General features: G+C 46.6%; 1 protein-coding gene across 1 annotated transcript in view; it reads right to left on the reverse strand.

The window, feature by feature from the left end:
• Positions 1–5,938: 5,938 nt before the first annotated feature.
• LOC126424768 (esterase FE4-like) overlaps positions 5,939–21,298 on the reverse strand; it is a 168,773-nt gene continuing 153,413 nt past the window's right edge. Inside the window, exon 10 of the mRNA XM_050087518.1 lies at positions 5,939–6,348. Coding sequence (XP_049943475.1) covers positions 6,189–6,348 — 160 coding nt within the window. The 3' untranslated portion in view covers positions 5,939–6,188. The remainder of the gene's footprint in view (positions 6,349–21,298) is intronic.

The raw sequence follows: 21,298 nt of genomic DNA on the forward strand, positions 1-21,298 counted from the left end.
GCATCCAGAGGCAAGGGCCGCAGATTCGGATGCCGGATCGTGGGTGCAATCTTATCCACACCGGCAATGAAGCATGCCGTGGTCCACTTTGCAGCTTCCAGCAGGCGGCACTGGGGTGGCTGGGATGGAGACCGCCTAGTTGACTGCCGGCGCATCCTGACGTCGTCACAACTCCGCGACCGTACAAGGCCGACACACGGCAGGCTATTGCACAGGTCGCTGAGGCAGCCATTCCGCACCAAGCCATTTTGCAGACAGTGAAGTGGTGTGCTCAGCATCGTGGGACCCGGTGACACAGACCGACAGGAATGGGGGAACTGTAGCTGGAAATAATAAATCACTTGGGAAACTCGGACGAGTTTCCATCCTCGTCCAACATACCTCTACAGTACACTGTCGCATTGATGTATTTAATTTTTCCACGAAGAGAATTTTCACGTCAAATCAAGACACCATACCATTGGACATATACATCAAAGAATTAAATGTAGTTAGCCACTCAGAACCGTCCATGATGCACACGTGACGTCAGAAGTCTCCATACGATCTGAGAACGTAGAAAGCTGACATGCGTACAGAAAATAGTTGAATGTATGTCAGACAACTTGTGGCAGTGCCATCCTCTGAATTATCACTTTAAGATTTTCCGATTTCTGCTACAGATCCAAAACCAATAGAGTTTTCACCGGTATTTCTGCTGCATACTGGTGCTAGTGATATAACGGCTTATTAACTTTGTGTTAGCAGAAGAGCCATCACCGTGTTACGAGCGGAGGCCGAAATGCACGCGTTTTAGCTCACGCAGGCTGGCGTGAGGAGGGAAGAACTATACTGATGTGAGGTCTGGAACATGACAAGGAATGAGAATTCAGAAAGCGGACGTAATTAGTTTGATACTTTAATCCATTAATGATGAACGTTGCTCTTGACGGTACATGATTCACAATATTATCTGTTCAGAATACATTCTTGAAGATAGTAATTATAGTAACTGAATATGGCGCCTTGCTAGGTCGTAGCAAATGACGTATCTGAAGGCTATGCTAAACTGTCGTCTCTGCAAATGAGAGCGTATGTAGTCAGTGAACCATCGCAAGCAAAGTCGGTTGTACAACTGGGGCGAGTGGTAGGGAGTCTCTGTAGACTAGACCTGCCGTGTGGCGGCGCTCGGTCTGCAATCACTGATAGTGGCGACACGCGGGTCCGACGAATACTAACGGACCGCGGCCGATTTAAAGGCTACCACCTAGCAAGTGTGTTGTCTGGCGGTGACACCACAGTTAATGTCTACAAGAAATCTAATTCTTCCATCCGCTTCTCCTGTGCTTTACAATGCCGAAGAACGACTCAGCTCTAACCGTGAAAGGTTTTCATGATCATAATAGTAACAGTTTGATATCTTTCAAGTAATTTCACGTATCTAGCGGTACTACATCTTTCAAGCATGCTATGTTTACATATTTAGCTGTTGATACACCTTTCAATTCTTTGGAAGTTTCGGTGTTTTACGTCTGAACTTATACAGTATGCAACAGTAACGTTGAAAACATAAACAGAACAGAACACTAGATCACCACAATCTTCCTCTTTCTCTCCCTCTTTCACATAATTAAAGGGTCTGTAGGACATAAAATTTGGTCTTGTCTCCTGTCCAGGAAAATGTGCTATACTAGTTCAACATACAGATAACTGAATAGCGAAGTAATACTCAGTAAGCGTTGGGCTGTCTCTGTGATCGCGTATTGCATGTATTCTCTCTGGAAAATTCAGCGATGCAGTATCAGTCACTGCCAGGTGTTGATCCCAGACATATTGATAACATCCGATTTCCTTCCAGTCCAATCATCTTCGGATTCCCTCCACGGCCAGGGTGGTGCAGTCTGGCATATACGCACGTCCACGACTGTGGCAGATTTCTCTGGCCTAGGAGAGTTGGTGATGTACGAGGGGATGGGCGCTCTGCGTTTGGACATCTGGGAGGTCAGTGGGCTCTGTGCAGGAGTGTTTTCATCGATCTCAGGCATTTAGTTGTGACCACTACTAGGACCGTGGTTTAGTGCTTCTTAATACAGTGCAGTGCACTCTGTCTTGCAGTGGCATTTATTGTTGCCATCCTATCACGCAGTAGGCTCTTCCTCCTCCGCCTTCTTCCAAATATAGCAGAAGGAAACCATTTAGGAATTCTATAGTGCTTTAAAAAGCCAATAGGGACGTCAAATTCCCAGTTGATAGCAATCTCCGACTTGACAACTGCTGTTGTTGTTGTTGTGGTCTTCAGTCCTGAGACTGGTTTGATGCAGCTCTCCATGCTACTCTATCCTGTGCAAGCTTTTTCATCTCCCAGTACCTACTGCAACCTACATCCTTCTGAATCTGCTTAGTGTATTCATCTCTTGGTCTCCCTCTACGATTTTTACCCTCCACACTGCCCTCCAATACTAAATTGGTGATCCCTTGATGCCTCAGAACATGTCCTACCAACCGATCCCTTCTTCTGGTCAAGTTGTGCCACAAACTTCTCTTCTCCCCAATCCTATTCAATACGTCCTCATTAGTTATGTGATCTACCCATCTAATCTTCAGCATTCTTCTGTAGCACCACATTTCGAAAGCTTCTATTCTCTTCTTGTCCAAACTATTTATCGTCCATGTTTCACTTCCATACATGCCTACACTCCATACGAATACTTTCAGAAATGACTTCCTGACACTTAAATCTATACTCGATGTTAACAAATTTCTCTTCTTCAGAAACGCTTTCCTTGCCATTGCCAGCCTACATTTTATATCCTCTCTACTTCGACCATCATCAGTTATTTTGCTCCCCAAATAGCAAAACTCCTTTACTACTTTAAGTGCCTCATTTCCTAATCTAATTCCCTCAGCATCACCCGACTTGATTAGACTACATTCCATTATCCTTGTTTTGCTTTTGTTGATGTTCATCTTATATCCTCCTTTCAAGACACTGTCCATTCCATTCAACTGCTCTTCCAAGTCCTTTGCTGTCTCTGACAGAATTACAATGTCATCGGCGAACCTCAAAGTTTTTATTTCTTCTCCATGAATTTTAATACCTACTCCGAATTTTTCTTTTGTTTCCTTTACTGCTTGCTCAATATACAGATTGAACAACATCGGGGAGAGGCTACAACCCTGTCTTACTCCCTTCCCAACCACTGCTTCCCTTTCATGTCCCTCGACTCTTATAACTGCCATCTGGTTTCTGTACAAATTGTAAATAGCCTTTCGCTCCCTGTATTTTACCCCTGCCACCTTTAGAATTTGAAAGAGAGTATTCCAGTCAACATTGTCAAAAGCTTTCTCTAAGTCTACAAATGCTAGAAACGTAGGTTTGCCTTTCCTTAATCTTTCTTCTAAGATAAGTCGTAAGGTCAGTATTGCCTCACGTGTTCCAGTGTTTCTACGGAATCCAAACTGATCTTCCCCGAGGTTGGCTTCTACTAGTTTTTCCATTCGTCTGTAAAGAATTCGTGTTAGTATTTTGCAGCTGTGACTTATTAAGCTGATAGTTCGGTAATTTTCACATCTGTCAACACCTGCTTTCTTTGGGATTGGAATTATTATATTCTTCTTGAAGTCTGAGGGTATTTCGCCTGTTTCATACATCTTGCTCACCAGATGGTAGAGTTTTGTCAGGACTGGCTCTCCCACGGCCGTCAGTAGTTCCAATGGAATATTGTCTACTCCGGGGGCCTTGTTTCGACTCAGGTCTTTCAGTGCTCTGTCAAACTCTTCACGCAGTATCATATCTCCCATTTCATCTTCATCTACATCCTCTTCCATTTCCATAATATTGTCCTCAAGTACATCGCCCTTGTATAGACCCTCTATATACTCCTTCCACCTTTCTGCTTTCCCTTCTTTGCTTAGAACTGGGTTTCCATCTGAGCTCTTGATATTCATACAAGTCGTTCTCTTATCTCCAAAGGTCTCTTTAATTTTCCTGTAGGCGGTATCTATCTTACCCCTAGTGAGATAGGCCTCTACATCCTTACATTTGTCCTCTAGCCATCCCTGCTTAGCCATTTTGCACTTCCTGTCGATCTCATTTTTGAGACGTTTGTATTCCTTTTTGCCTGTTTCACTTACTGCATTTTTATATTTTCTCCTTTCATCAATTAAATTCAATATTTCTTCTGTTACCCAAGGATTTCTACTAGCCCTAGTCTTTTTACCTACTTGATCCTCTGCTGCCTTCACTACTTCATCCCTCAAAGCTACCCATTCTTCTTCTACTGTATTTATTTCCCCCATTCCTGTCAATTGCTCCCTTATGCTCTCCCTGAATCTCTGTACAACCTCTGGTTCTTTTAGTTTATCCAGGTCCCATCTCCTTAAATTCCCACCTTTTTGCAGTTTCTTCAGTTTTAATCTACAGGTCATAACCAATAGATTGTGGTCAGAGTCCACATCTGCCCCTGGAAATGTCTTACAATTTAAAACCTGGTTCCTAAGTCTCTGTCTTACCATTATATAATCTATCTGATACCTTTTAGTATCTCCAGGGTTCTTCCATGTATACAACCTTCTTTCATGATTCTTAAACCAAGTGTTAGTTATGATTATGTTGTGCTCTGTGCAAAATTCGACCAGGCGGCTTCCTCTTTCATTTCTGTCCCCCAATCCATATTCACCTACTACGTTTCCTTCTCTCCCTTTTCCTACACTCGAATTCCAGTCACCCATGACTATTAAATTTTCGTCTCCCTTCACAATCTGAATAATTTCTTTTATTTCATCATACATTTCTTCAATTTCTTCGTCATCTGCAGAGCTAGTTGGCATATAAACTTGTACTACTGTAGTAGGCGTGGGCTTCGTATCTATCTTGGCCACAATAATGCGTTCACTATGCTGTTTGTAGTAGCTTACCCGCATTCATATTTTCCTATTCATTATTAAACCTACTCCTGCATTACCCCTATTTGATTTTGTGTTTATAACCCTGTAGTCACCTGACCAGAAGTCTTGTTCCTCCTGCCACCGAACTTCACTAATTCCCACTATATCTAACTTCAACCTAACTAACTTCCTTTCAAAGGACCTAACTTCAACCTATCTGCTACTACTACGAATTCGATCATGGTTTAAGTGTGTCGTGTTTAGTGCTTCTCAATACTTCACAGTGAACTCTGTCTTGGAGAGGTATTTGTTGTTGTTGTCCCTATTCTATCTCGCTGTAGATCCTTCTTCCTCCTCTTCCTCCTCTTGCTCATTTTTCGTCCTGGTGTAGCTGAGAGAACCAGTCACAACATTAAATTCCCGGTTGATCAATTTACTGTTTCCGACAGTTGAATTGCGTGGACACACACCAGTCTAGCACCTCCCACTAATTGTTTAAGGACATAGCCTGAAAACTGAGTTGGAATTTGAAATTTTCAGCTACCTCTAACGTAATGGACTTCCTACAGAATGACATAACAGTGCCAGTATCCACCGATAGGAGGCAAGGAGAAAAAATACAGTAGCCTTTGGAAACCATGTGGTTGCTGGTCCTAATCCCACCAAATATTCCAATCCTATTACCTATAAATGTAATGCAAGGAAAAACTGTTGCACACAAAGTATCGATTTCATTAATTAGTCGGTCAATCTGATAGAGTGCAGGAATATTTCCAACACATCCAAGACGGAAAGTCCCGGATCATTCATGTTAATTAGAAAGGATTCATAGAAAGACTTGATAGAAATTTGTCTAATATAGTATGAAAAATCCACAATTATGATTGTATCACACAAATCGTATAACAACTGTGGAACATGCTTCTTACCTCAGCACATCAGAAAAGGAGAAACGAAAAAGTTTAGTTCATTAATTAATTAAACAATACCTTTGAAAGGAAGGATTTGAGATACTTGAAAAAAATTAAAATTTTTATGGAATTAAATGTATGAGCATACATTGCCTCTGAAAACTTCCTTAGAAAACTGGAAACAAAAATGGTGTTATTGTCCATTTACGAGTAACTAAAACAAGAATAGTACTTTGCTTAGTCCAGATTTCATTTTACATTGACAGTATTTCACAAAATCTATTAAACATTCTTTGGATTTCTGTGTGTGAGGTGTAGAATTTTTTACGGTCTTCGTCGAAGTATGGGCAAAATCTCTCTCATAAAATATTCCGGCGATTTCCCTTGATGCTGTTGTTTGCTGCACTGCTGCTAGCTGCTATATCGGTCGTAGAGTTTCTCCCAGAAGGCCACCCGCTCCTCAAATGGCCGCTTGGCTATGTTCAGCCCGTCGCTGGTGATGTGCAAGTAGGACTGGTCCTGCTCCGTGAAAGGCGGCCATGACACCTCCACCTTCGGGTCTGCTGGTTGACTGCACACACAAAAGGAAAGGTTTCTCAGAAGAAACGAACAACGCATTTAGTTTGTTCAAAACATGTTGCACCAAAATCATACAGTCTGTAGAGGACACCTTATTTACAGATCCGCATCCAAGGCTCGGTTTTAGAGAGGGAGGTGGGTATATTTTGTTACAATCTCCGTGTAGCTCCACCTTAGTCCAAAAATATATGTTGTCATGACCCCAACTATTAATGTACCACAGATATGCTCAAAAAATGGTTCAAATGGCTCTGAGCACTATGAGACAACATCCGAGGTCATCAGTCCCCTATAACTTAGAACTACTTAAACCTAACTAACCTAAGGACATCACACACACCCATGCCCGAGGCAGGATTCGAACCTGCGACCGTAGCGGTCGCACGGTTCCAGACTGAAGCGTCTAGAACCTCTAGGCCACACTGGCCGGCAGATATGCTCCATTTTAATAATAAGAACGATGTCTATATTAAACATTTTAATACAGGGTGATTCCGTGTTGTTGTTGCAAACTTTCAGGGATGATGGAGAAGAGTAATTTATCAATTTAATGTAAGGGAAACCTGGTCTGGAAACGAGCGAGTCGAAAGTTATATGCGAAAATTGCTGTGATACCTATGACATCTATAACACAGGACAGATACCGACAGACTTCCAGAAATGTATCATTGTTCCTATACCGAAGAAGGCAGCAGCTGCAAAATGTGAACAGTTCCGAACTCTAAGCCTAATATCACATACATCAAAAATTCTCATAAAAATAGTTCTGAAGAGAATTAAAGAGAAGGTGGAGGATATGCTGAGTGAAGATCAGTTTGGCTTCAGAAGGAGATTAGGAACAAGAGAGGCGATTCTGGCACTGAGACTCGTTATCGAAAAGCAATTACAGAAAAATAAACCAACCTATATTGCCTTTGTAGACATGGAAAAGGTATTAGATAACGTTACCTGGCAAGAGATGTTCAGAGTGCTGAGGAAAAGTGGACTAAAGTACAAAGACATCCGTTTGATACTCAGTTTCTATAAGAATGAGGTGGCAGTGATTAGGAACTGTCACCAGGAACAAGAAGCAACTATTAGAAAAGGCGTAAGGCAAGGATGTGCTCTCTCTCCTCTTATATTCAATGCTTGCATCCAGGAAGCTATAGACCGGGGATCAAAATTAATGGGCAGAAGATAGACATGCTACGTCATGCAGATGATAATGCTATAGTCACGGAAACAAAAGATGATCTAGAGGAAGTCCTCAGAACAATGGAAAAATATTCTATGCAATCAGTATGGAATGAGAATAAACAAGAAAATGACTAAAGTGATGGTATGCAGCATAGGAGCAGAATATGAACCTTTGAGAATGAAGAGAGGAGGTGGAAGTGATAGAGGAATTTACTTACCTGGAAAGCAAAATCACAAGGGATGGTGGAAGCCGGAAAGAAATTGCGAGCAGAATACAAAAGACCAAAACTGCATTTAATCGGAGAAGGAACTTACTCACCAGCAACAACATCAGTCTGAAAATAAGGAAACGTATCATGAAAGGTTTCGTTTGGAGTGTGTCCCTATACGGATGTGAAACTTGGACAATTGGAAGAGAAGAGAGAAGACAGATAGAGGCCCTGGAGATGTGGTGCTATAGAAGGATGATGAAGATCAGCTGGATAGACAAAGTAACAAATGAAGAGGTGCTTAGAAGAGTACAGGAAACCAGATCTCTGTGGAGGCACACCCAAACAAGAAGAGACAAACTTGTAGGGCACATCCTACGACACAACAACATCATTGGAGCAGAAGGAGCTGTAGAGGGAAGGAATCGGCGGGGGCGACCGAGGATATCATACGTGCAACAGATCATGAATGACATTGGATCTAAAACGTACGTGGAAATGAAGAGGAAGGCAGACAGAAGAGAGGACTAGCGCTCTGCTGCGAACCAACCTCAGGGTTGAACAGTGAAAGAAGAAAAAGACCTATGATAGTGGATTACATCTTAAATTCCGCCTGTGTGCTGAGTACTATGAGATATCCCACATTTCAGGCAGTTTCCCCCCACGACACATTTACACTAAGCTGACATGGGGATACCTTAATATCGTGTGGAACCTCCTTTTGCCCAGTGTGGTGCAATAATTCGACGTGACATGCACTTAACAAGTCGCCTAAAGTCCCCTGCAGAAATATTGAGCCATGCTGCCTCTGTAGCTATCCACAATTGTGAAGTTGTTGCCAGCCCAGGAATTTGTGCCCGCACTGAACTCTCTGTTGTGTCCCATAAATGTTTGATGGGATTCATGTTGGGAGATCTGGCTTGCCGAATAATTCGCTCGATTTGTCCAGAATGCTTGTCTAACGAATCACGAACAATTTTGACCGGTAACATGGCACATTGTCATCCACAAAAATTCTATCAGTGTTTGGGAACATAAAATTCATGAATAACCATTTCCAATCAAAGATCTATACAGCTGGGCCAGAGGTCCTAATTCATTCCATGTAAACACAGCCCACACCAATATGGAGCCCCCATTAGCTTGCACACACCTTGTCGACAACTTGAGCCCATGGCTTCGTGGGATCTGCACTACGCTCTAATCCTGCCATCAGTTCTTACCAACTGCAATCGGGACTCATCCCATCGGAGCACGGTCTTACAGTCGTCTAAGTTAAACCAATATGATCAAGAGCGCTGGAGAGGGGCTGCAAGCCATGTCGTGCTCATAGCAAAGGCTCGTGTGTCAGTCGCCTGCTGCCACAGCGCATTAACGCCATATTTCGCCGCACTAGATTAACGGATGGGTTCGTTGTATGTACCACATTGAGTTCTGTGCTTATTTGACGCAGTGTGGCTTGTCTGTCAGAAATGACAAACGCCGCTGCTCTCGGTCGTTAAGTGAAGACATCCGCCATTGGTTGTCCATGGTGAGAGGTAATGCCGGCAATTTGGTATTCTCAGCGCGCTCGCTACTGTGAATCTCGGAATACTGGATTCCCTAACAATTTCGGAAACTGGATGTCCAAGGAATCAGCGGGAACACGTCTATCTGCGGACCTTATCAAGCAGGACGGTGGGTTTTTAGATGGATACAGTACAGATTCGTGTCGCGAAAATCCTTCTGCAGTTTTATCGAATAAAAATAGCGGATCTGACATCGATAATACAAGGTACCAATATGGAGAGCGCTCTGAGCGTGGAACAATGCACAAACTTACAGCAGAAGCGTTTGAGCTCACATAAGTGTTGCACACTGATGTTCGAGTACACCACACATGCGCCAGAGGGTCTCAAACAGGGGAACTCAGTATACTTTTGTCAGTGCACATCAAAGTTGGAGAAGTAGACCTGGTGACGAATCAGATCCTTTGACAACCATCCCGCAACGCTGCAGACGAGGTTTTAGCTTCATTCAGTGCAGTCCTGACATCTGGAGTCTAGCCAGAAGCGTGGCAATCTCCGAACCTGGGAACGACACACGATGCCCCAGGAGCTATCGGTCCATAAGCCTACTTCTCACTGTTCTCAACGTATTTGGGTGACTGTATCTGAAGAGGCTGCAGCGACACATCCAGGTCGAGCAGCTCCTCTTCATTGAGAGTCAGGTCCTGATGTGCAGCTGTTCCATGACGCACCAAGTGTTCAAATACCCCATGGAGACTACTGAACGGTGAGAGTACTATTGGGCGATACTACTCGATGTCTCCAGAGTCCCTGGCGGCCTGATGGCGTCCCATTCAAACCTCTGCTGCTTGGCGTCCCTATGTCAAACACGCAGTTGCTCCGTTTCTATCTTCTGGGCCTGCCCTTCCACGACAGCGCTGGATTAGGTGCGTCGACTAGTCGAAACAGTCGCGCCAGAGTCCGGAAAGTTCTATACCTGTCCCACTGTTGTTTGTCCTTTACTTGAGCGGTATGCTTCAGTCCCGAAACACCTAACTGGATCTCTACGCTGACGATACAGCTTTCCTGAGTAACAACAGGAGCCCCTGTATCGTGCAGCGCCAACTACCACCTGAACTGGAAGAAATTACGATCTGGGCCACTGTTAATCGTCTCGTATACAACCCAGAGAAGACTCAGATTATGATCTTTGCATGATGGCTCAGTCCAGTCGCTGTACCCGCTGTTGAGATCAGTATAAAGGATAAACGATATTAAATAATTCAATGTCATGTCAGACACACGTCTCACGCGGAGTGATCATGTCGAGGGTCTTGACTGCCCCACTATGGGACACTTGCACCAATTATACCAACTTCTACATCCACACTCGACGTTGTCACCAGATTTCAGTTTCACTGTCTACAACGTCAGATTCGGAGGTCAGTATGCCGATGCAACATTGTGCCTCTCGACACCATAACAACTGGGCCATCAAAACGATCATGTTCGACAACGCTGTATGTACCTTCATATGGCGAGAGACGGAAACATGTAATACATCCGAGGAACATAGTCAAATATGATCGTTGTGGGGTTCAGAATGGTTCAAATGGCTCAAAGCACTATGGGACTTAACACCTGAGGTCCTCAGTCCCCTGGACAGAACTACTTAAACCTAACTAACCTAAGGACATCACACACATCCATACCTGAGGCAGGATTCGAACCTGCGACTGCAGCAACAGAGTGTTTCCGGACTGAAGCGCCTAGAACCACTCGGCCACAGCAGCCAGCTATGTTGTGGGGAGGAATAACGTTGCATGGAAGAACTGACGTCGAAGTCCTTGAACATGGTGCAATCACCAGTCAATGTTATTATGACACTGTACCCCTTCTACGTGTGTATCTTTTCTGGAGAGCATTTGGGCCTTTTATGGATGACAGTATGCAACCCCATCAAAGAGCGCAGGTGGCGGAACTCTTGTGACGAGAGGGTATTCGGCCAATGGCCTGGCCAGCACCCGTTTCCTCGTCTTAAATTGTACAGAGCATATGTGGGATGCTTTGGGGAGACGTAGCGGAGCACGTCCTCGTGCATCACCGACCATCCAGCTAGTCTCAACCAAATTGGCAGAGCAATGGAACTCCCTTCCTCAAGAACGCCTTACCAACGTTTATGCCAGCATGGGAACACGTCGCAGAGCATGCACTGCCGACCATGGTGACCACACACACTATTAGGAACCATGTTCCGCATTTCTAATGATCAGGGCACCATCGTGAATGTTCATGACATCAGTGTAATTATTATCTCTGAATTAAAGTGTCATTTCTGTTTCTCTCATTCCTTACTGCTTCCAGTTATATTTTACTAGTTCTTTCGATGTATGGTCCAAGTTCCATCGAATTGTGTTTCTTGGCAGTGACTCATCACGCGAAAATTTCTTTCGCTCGAAGGTGCTTCACACCAGTGTGTATACATTACGCAATAAAATGAAAGGGTCACTTTTTCGAAACACCATAATTATCCCCCATTGTGACGTGAAGTTCGAAATTTAGCTCAAAGATACCTCTTCGTCGTCGAGACGTGTGGAAAACAGTCCACGGTTCAAGCGTTCATGTGAGGCGTAAGATCTTTCAATGATGTCACATTGGCACCAAATTTCACCACAGTTTTGCCCAACGCACAGTGAACGTGCCACACGATGGGAAGGTCATCAAACCCCCTCTTACCCATATTTCATCCCTTCTTTTCCGCCTATGCGATGGAAGTCAGAATCGCGACGCACAGTAATGATGTCAGGCGGTTTTCATTCGGGTAGGTAAGAAAACATTTCAGAAATGCCGCGAAACAACGGTAGGGGTTTGCGTAAAAGATACCAATACAACCACTACCCCCATTGGGTCTTGATTCGTACATATTTCGCGATCGAAAACGGAAAAACCTTATGGGGTGGCATAATGGGTATCAATGAAATCGCTCCTTCCACGGGGCGTTGACTCCCGCATATTTCGAGATCGGAAAAGTGAGTTGGCAGTGTGAGGAGCAACCGGATAACGACTTAACCCTGCTCCAAAGACACCATGGGCCAGCAACCCCAATGAAAGCGATCACATGCCTTTGTAGTGCAGTGCGAAGCCAGATTTTGCTCTGCTACACGGAATGGAACCACTAGGGAACTTTCAAAACCATACGACGAAACCTGAACGTGATCCAAAGCAGTGAAAGGATGGTTGTGCTTTTCCAGCTCTTCTGTTTCACGCCCTCCTTTGGCGTGATCTCGGTGGGATGCGACATTGACACACGTGTGAATAAAATTCCAAAGGGTCTCTTTATTTGTGTTGCGGTTCCAGGCGCTACAGTCTGGAACCGTGCGACCGCTACGGTCGCAGGTTCGAATCCTGCCTCGGGCATGGATGTGTGTGATGTCCTTAGGTTAGTTAGGTTTAAGTTGTTCTAAGTTCTAGGGGACTGATGGCCACAGCAGTTAAGTCCCATTGTGCTCAGAGCCATTTGAACCACTTTGAACCACTAATCACATAAGGAAGGGGGATATGTTTGTATAATTTTATTTAAAAAAATAAAAAAAGGTGATAACCCCCGCTGTAGTGGTGACAGCCACCCCAGTGGCCTCCATCGCGGTGAGGGGCGGTAGCTGGACTTCGTGATGTTTGAAGGACACCTTGACATAGATAGTCGTCCGGCCACCGTGGGTTGGCCGCCGATAGTTGGCCGCTGTGACATGAATTGCCGGCTTCAGGAATGTCTCGCACACGAGGCAAATGTCAATTGCTTCGTCGCGCATGAACGCTCTGAATTCACATTGCCGGCAGACCGAGCTGTTCTCGTTGAAGGCGCAAACTGTGAGGCCACGGATGTGGCGATTATCCGTGGCGGGGAGAAGTAGCAACGCAGACCCGAAGGGCCGTAGTGACCGCGGTGACGAGCACCGGGAGTTACTCTAGCAGCTGGCTCAACGACCGCAAAAGCGATCGGAGCTCAGCTGCGTCGGGAGCAGAGGGGGCGGCGGGGGCCGCTGGGGCGGCTTGTTGCAACCGTTTCGTAGAAGACGACTGCCATGGAACATCGGCCGCTAATTTGGGTGGCGGCGCAGCACGAGTTTCCGGCTGCCGCCGCGGCAGAGTGTCGGCAGAAGTCCGTTCCGTAGCGGCAGGGGTAGCCCGGCCCGCGTGCCGGCGACGCCTGCGTGGGGCGGCATCCCGCGCGCCAGGCGTGACTGCGGCGGTTGCCAACCGCCCGGGCGAAGCCGTGGACGGCGTAGTCGGCTGCTGCCTCTCGCCAGCGGCCTGCTGCGATCGCTGGGTGGAGGAGGCAGACGGTGGAGGCAACAAAGCTGGTGGACGGGTGCACTTGACGAGAAGGAGCAACCCTGCCTTGTTGCTGGTTTCGGCCCCGTTTGAAGGCCGAACAACCTCTGTAACTGGCAACGTGCGACCCGCCGCAGTTGCAGCACGTCGGTTTTCCTTCTCGGGTGAGCCCGCGAGATTTGCTCTCGTGCTGCTCCGCGCACTTTACGCAGCAAGGTAGCACGGAGCAGTATCGGGAGATGTGGTCCAGCCTCTGGCATGAGAAGCACTGGGCCCCCTTGCCTTTGGCCTGAAGCGGTTTCACCTCGACATTTACGCGGCCGACTCTTTGCACCTGGAAAATCTTTCGGTTTTCCAGGTTGTCAACGAGGACAACCTGGTACACAGGCATGTCTCGCTGAGTTCGAGGGGACTTCATCAGGCCGGTGGACGGGATGCCAAGGCCCATGTCCACGAGCTCCTCGCGGATCTCCTACTACTTTACCCCATTAGGAGTTGAAGTTCTAAAAATACATATATATATATATATATATATATATATATATATATATATATATATATATATGGGGTTGAAGTACTAAAAATACTGAAATACGCAAATATATATATATATATTTCTGACTGATAAATCAAATACCAACTTTCGTAGTTCTAGCTTCAAAATTGCGTTACTAGCGACATATTTTCAAAAAATCTTTCATCCCTTAATTCACCCTCTTAGATGTGGAATTTCGAAAAATTCCTTATCAAACGACGCCTACGCTATAAGATCAACACCCGCGCCACATTCCAAGTTACTATCCGTAGCGGTTTGGGCTGGGCCGCGATGAATCAGTGAATGAGTGACATTCGGTAAATTGTCTTTTAGATATAGATATGTGTATATATACTTCATAAAGGGTCATCGTTGTTAGGAAAAATCTCGAAATGTTCTTGACCAATTTACTTCAGATTTTTACAAGATACTTTACTTTGATGTAAGCAGGACATATTCTTTTAAACAACAATGTACAAGTTTTCTGTCAAAGGCGACTGCGAGAAAGAAAATACTGTGCAATGCAGTGCTGTGAAAAGTGGGGATTTGTTTAATTTTCCGCAGTCCCCTCCACAAGCACCAAAGAAGCACTGAGAATGACACACCCATCCGAAGGAGTGGCACCATCAAGACTCAACAGTGTTGCATGCCCTCACTTCATGGGAAACTGAGGAGAGGAAGTCAATCCAGAACATTGGCGTAAAAATACTGGTGATCAGGGACTTTACCAAACTTGAGGGGAAGGTGGCGGAATACCACCTTCAGAAGTTTGAGCGGCTCGGAAGGGTGTGTGTAGCACTGGAGGCCATCCGAGCAGATGGTGTCCGTCATCGCGCGGTACTCTGTAATGCACGCGACTGTGTCCTCGTATAGGTCACGGCCGGCGGCCTTGACAGCAGTGGTCGTGGTCACCCTGTCAAGTTTCTGTTGGAATTCCCTGTAGACGCCGTCCCATTGGACGACGATTGGCGGCGGAGACGGCGGCCTCTTCTGGGGCGGCGCCAGAGGCGCGTCGCCGTCCTCCGGCGCGTCTACGCTGACGCCCGCAAAGGTGTTGGCGGTCGGCAGCGGCTGCAGTTGCCGCCTGGGTGGGGCAACAGAGCCGTCTGCATCAGGTTGCCGGGAGGCAGCAGGCGAACGAGGGGGTCGCTGCGTTTTCGTTGTCGGTCTCGGCTTGGCGGTGCTCCGGGAGGAGCCCGCGACCGTCTTCACTGCCTCTGTGGTCGAGGCGCGGGAGGCCCTAGATGCCTTCTTCCGCGGCCTCGCGGCGTCAGAGGTCAGGGATGAATCATCGGAATGGTCGTGCGTCACAGCTCGGCGCTTTCTGGGTGCGCGGGCATCGTCAGGGTCGATGTGTCGACGCTCTGCCTCGGCAATAGCCTCAGCGAGGTTTGCGTCCGGCAGTTCGATGGCCTCCATCTCGGTGGCCTCTGCAGCTGACTGTGCCCCCGTCCAGACCGCGGGGTTTCCCCTAGCGCAGGTCGGGGTATCAACTAGCGCAGGCACGGGCTCTTCCTGCGTCTCTGCGGCCAGAGGGGCAACCGGGGGTACATCGACCTCTCGGGTGGTCGAGTCCCGCGGCACAAAATCCCCGAGGCCGCCTGCGCCCGGCCCGCAAACTCATGCAGTGCGACTGGCGAGGCTCTCGGTGGCACACCCGACTCTTGCTGTCTCGTGTGCGGTAGTGCAGCAGCCTTCCGAATATTGCAGGAGGCGAGTATGGCCACCTCACCATCTTCTCGGCCAAGGTAGGAGCCCCTTGCGTGAGCTTGTTCATAATAATGCTCGGTCACGAGAGTGCAAGTCAGAAGTAAAAGAGTCGTCAGCCTTGTCATAGTCAGGAATCAGTAGCCGGTCGTCATAGGTGGGGGCCGGATAGGGCCGCCACCGTGATCAGCTCGGTCGCCTGAGCTGGCCCCGATGGACTACGACCCGCCACACTCTTCGCATGAAAAGACACCTCTCTCGTCGACATCTCGAGCAGCACTGCTGTGTGTGCGTTGCCGGCGGTGCGCCGCCTTATATAGCTTATAAACCCCGTTGGCGAATGTATCTACCAGAACTATTTGCGATCACGTGCATGGCGTAGCAAAGGAGTTCCTAGCCTAGCTGTGACCTCTGGTGAAGCTGTTGTGCAGCCTCCGTGTACGGGTAGCGATCCCTGTTGGTCGTTTGTGTGTTGTGTTGTGGCCGCCGGTATGTCTTTGTTTTGAAAACACAGACGACGTAGGTTTTCCTGGTGAATATACACCCTGTGATGCAGGCATCCCGTGATGGTTAGACGTAAAGTGGGATGCCGATGTAGTAGGCGCTACGGTGTCCAAAGTGAGCGGCCACAGCTATGATGATGAGGTCAACACAACACCCAGTCCCTGAGCGCTGACCACTGAGCTATCGAGGCGGACTCACGGGAGATAAGGAAATGAAAGCTACTTTATTTCAGTTTCGATAATAGAAGATAACATCACCAGAAACAATTTTTTTTGGAAACTTGGCTTTAAACCAAACAGCAACAGACTGGTTTTAACAGCAAAGAGTATCGTACACATAAAATACGACTGTCCCACGTCCCGACTGTACACTTCGTTCACTTGAAATAAGGAATCACATCTCTACTACTAAAACTCTACAGACTTGCAACGGCTTTCACAGTATTACCAGGATACCACACATCTGCAGCAGTGATCCAACCATTACTATGAGAAGCTGCATCATTGCATTCGTAACTGTAAAGCTACACACTCGCATAAGACGTACGGTCCTTGCTGAATCACTTGCGCTCCGACGTTGCTACTCGAAGTAACTTCAACGTTATCAATGGCCTTATACACAACAGGCCGAGAATGCCCAAATCTTCGCCTGTAGCGAGGCACCTCTGTTCAAAAAAAATGGTTTAAATGGCTCTGAGCCCTATGGGACTCAACTGCTGTGGTCATTAGTCCCCTAGAACTTAGAACTACTTAAACCTAACTAACCTAAGAACATCACACACATCCATGCCCGAGGCAGGATTTGAACCTGCGACTGTAGCAGTCGCACGGTTCTGGACTGCGCGCCTAGAACCGTGAGACCACCGCGGCCGGCGCACATCTGTTCGCCATCCAATGCTGTCGCACGCGCAGTTGCACAGTAACTGACGCCGTCTTTCCAGATTATTTATTTATATAGCCTCGCGCCAGCCATCGGCCTCATCAATTTCTGCCTTGACCGGATGCACAATAAAATCGAGCGAGACTCTAACAAGGGAAATTCCCCATCGTCCTTCACTCAGATTTAGCGGTAAGAGAAACCTGTGGGCAGCCCTTTGAAAACCTGAACACAGATCAAGCATGACAATAGGAAGAAGGTGTACCGAACGGTGCAGAAAAGCAAACTACAGGGTATTACAATAAAGTACGGCCAAACTTTGAGGAAACATTCCTCACACACAAATAAAGAAAAGATGTTATGTGGACATGTGTCCGGAAACGCTTAATTTCCATGTTAGAGCTCATTTTAGTTTCGTCAGTATGTACTGTACTTCCTCGATTCACCACGATGATTTCATACAGGATACCCTACCTGTGCGGCTAGAACATGTGCCTTTACAAGTACGACACAACATGTGGTTCATGCACGATGGAGCTCCTGCACATTTCAGTCGAAGTGTTCGTACCCTTCTTAACAACAGATTCGGTGACCGATGGATTGCTAGAGGCGGACCAATTCCATGGCCTCCACGCTCTCTTGACCTCAACCCTGTTGACTTTCATTTATGGGGGCATTTGAAAGCTCTTGTCTACGCAATCCCGGTATCAAATGTAGAGACTATTCGTGCTCGTATTGTGAACGGCTGTGATACAATACGCCATTCTCCAGGGCTGCATCAGCGCATCAGGGATTCCATGCGACAGAGGGTGGATGCATTTATCCTCGCTAATGGAGGACATTTTGAACATTTCCTGTAACATAGTGTTTGAAGTCACACTGGTACATTCTGTTGCTGTGTGTTTCCATTCCATGATTAATGTGATTTGAAGAGAAGTAATAAAATGAGCTCTAACATGGAAAGTAAGCGTTTCCGGACACATGTCCACTTAACATATTTTCTTTCTTTGTGTGTGAGGAATGTTTCCTGAAAGTTTAGTCGTACCTTTTTGTTACACCCTGTAGAAACAGTGAACGGCCCGAGAACAAAAGTGTAATACGTAGTAGGATGAAAGAATAACGCCGTTGTGGGTAAGTGGTGGCGGGCATGCTGTGTTCAAACCTCCCTCGAGCCAATCTATTCCGCTCTTCGCTGCATTCAAATTTATATATGAGGTGTAAGGATCTATAATGACAGTTGATTTCGCACAACTACTCTATTAGCAGCCGAAAGGACGTGGGTTTCGAATGGGAACCGCAAACGTTTGATACGTTGACTGTGATATAGTATGTCAGATACAGTTCCTTTGACTGTTCAGAGATGGCACTAAACGTGCCCAAACATGTGAACAACCACGCATGAGCAGCGCCTATAAGCGGAGGGGGTCCGACAGTCATTCCACCAGGAAGGAGGTACACGCCTAGATGGTCAATACTGCGGTTCGATTGAGCCCGCATTGTTACCTTGTGTCAGGAAGGGCTCTCAACAAGGGAAATGTCCAGGTGTCTCGGAGTGAACCAAAGCGATGTTGTTCGGACATGGAGGAGATACTGAGAGACAGGAACTGTCGATGACATGCCTTGCTCAGGCCGCCCAAGGGCTACTACTGCAGTGGATGACCGCTACCTATGGATTATGGCTCGGAGGGACCCTGACAGCAACGCCACCATGTCGAATAATGCTTTTCGTGCAGCTACAGGACTTCGTGTTAGGACTCAAACTGTGCGCAATAGGCTACATGATGCGCAACTTCACTGCCGACGTCCATGGCGAAGTCCATCTTTGCAACCACGACACCATGCAGTGCGGTACTGATGGGCCCAACAACATGCCGAATGGACCGCTCAGGATTGGCATCACGTTCTCTTCACCGATGAGTGCCACATATGCCTTCAACCAGACAATCGTCAGAGACGTGTTTGGAGGCAACCTGGTCAGGCTGAACGGGGCGCAGGTTCGAATCCTGCCTCGGGTATGGATGTGAGTGATGTCTAGGTTAGTTAGGTTTAAGTAGTTTCTAAATGTAGGGGGCTGATGACCTCAAATGTTAAGTCCCTTAGTTCTTAGAGCCATTTCAACCAGGCTGAACGCCTTAGACACACTGTCCAGCGAGTGCAGGAAGATGGTCATGGAAGGCGCCGTAACGGGTGTACAATACGTGACTGCCATCCTCCGACCGATAGTGCAACCATATCGGCAACATATTGGCGAGGCATTCGTCTTCATGGACGACAATTCGCGCCCCCATTGCACACATTTTGTGAATGATTTCCTTCAGGATAACGGCATCGCTCGAATAGAATGGCCAGCATGTTCTACAGACATTAACCCTATCGAAAATGCCTGGGATAGATTGAAAAGGGTTGTTTATGGAAGACGTGACCCACCAACCGAGTAGATGCAAAATTTTTTTTGACGTGTGTAGTTTGTCACATATGCTGCAAAAAATGAACGCAACAGTTTCACAATGATACAGTTTTCCCTGTGATCCGTCAAAACGTATGTTTTGAATGTTTTTTAAGCTGCGCTCGGCTTTGGAAGTTTCGACTCTTGAATTCCTATGTTGTAACATAGTTCACACGCTTTATTCGCTGTTTTCATTACTGTGAGGCGTCTGTGTGGTATCTCGCTGCTCTCACTATTCATCACATTCAATTGCGAAAGTAACGTTTCTTACCACGTACATATTCTATAGCCGATGTATAGTACGACAACTGCCAAGACTACAGAAAGAGAACAAACATTTCTATGACCGGACGGACAGTTCATAATGCTGTGGAAAGAAAAAGGTACCAGAGAGTTTTGAACACGGTTCGTCAGCTTCCTAGTCCAACACCGTGCCCACTTTTTTTTGGTTGATTTCTGACTACGATGACCACAACCATTCACATTCACTCAATATTGCACTCTTTAAGCTTGGACAGTTCACTGTTTCTATTTTTCTTTCTTTTTTTTTTTTTTTTTTTTTGCTGTTCAGAACAACTTCTTTCTGTTTTAATGCGTGATCTGTGTTCAGTTTTTGGCGGGCTATCCAATCAGCCATCTTACCATTAAATCTTTGAGGGGTGCGATGGGGTAATTCCCTTGCTAGTAAAACCAGAGAGGCACGCGAACGCCACACCCAAAGTGACGTCAGCGCCCTACTGTAATTACAGCTTAAATTCGCACGCCCAACGGTCTCATTGACTATCTTCAGTGCTAATTAACCAAGAAACGGCGCAACGTATCCAATTTTTTCTGAACAAATATTTCTCAGTCAAGTCTACCCAGAAACGCCCTCACAAGCTTTTTAGACTGTTTCTGATCACGTTGTATCCATTACGTGGCCAAAATCATGTCAATCGGTCGTCCGCTGCTGATGCCTGTGCGATGCATTCGTGTCCGTACAGTCGCGGTATCAACGGATTCCTGACGCCTCACACTCATATCGGCTGGCGATTTGAATAACAGTGGTCCGTCGATCACCCCGTGTGGCTATCTGGAGGTGATGTCACGTCAGACACTTGTGGTTGTCCCTTGCGGTGGTTTACTGTGTGTGGGAACATAGTTTCTGCAATACTGACGATGCAACCTAGAAACTGCTGACATCGGAAAACCAAATTCTGGCGCAATCTCTGATGTGCTTTGACCCATGCGTCGTGCACCGATTATCACCCCACGTTCGAAATCAGTTACGTCGTGGAGTCCAGTCCCTTCGATAGACATCTGTCTGTACTCAGGTCTCACGTCTACACTTCCAGCACAAGCCGCGTCTAGCAGCAACACTCCTTCATATGAGGCACATCTTCAAATTGAACAATCGTGGTTTTTGACCCCGCAGATGATAATGTTAGAGGCATTTACTGCATTTTTCTTATTGAGGAGTTTCATTCGTTTCATTAAAATACAATCAAATAGGTGTCATTTGGTGGTCTTCCGATGACTGAAAGGAGTAACCACATTACGGCATTACCCGAAATATAGTGTGCCGGCCGGTGTGGCCGAGCGGTTCTAGGCGCTACAGTCTGGAACCGCGCGACCGCTACGGTCGCAGGTTCGAATCCTGCTTCGGGCATGGATGTGTTTGTTGTCCATAG

This window comes from Schistocerca serialis, chromosome 10, assembly GCF_023864345.2.
Source record: "Schistocerca serialis cubense isolate TAMUIC-IGC-003099 chromosome 10, iqSchSeri2.2, whole genome shotgun sequence".
Lineage (NCBI taxonomy): Eukaryota > Metazoa > Arthropoda > Insecta > Orthoptera > Acrididae > Schistocerca > Schistocerca serialis.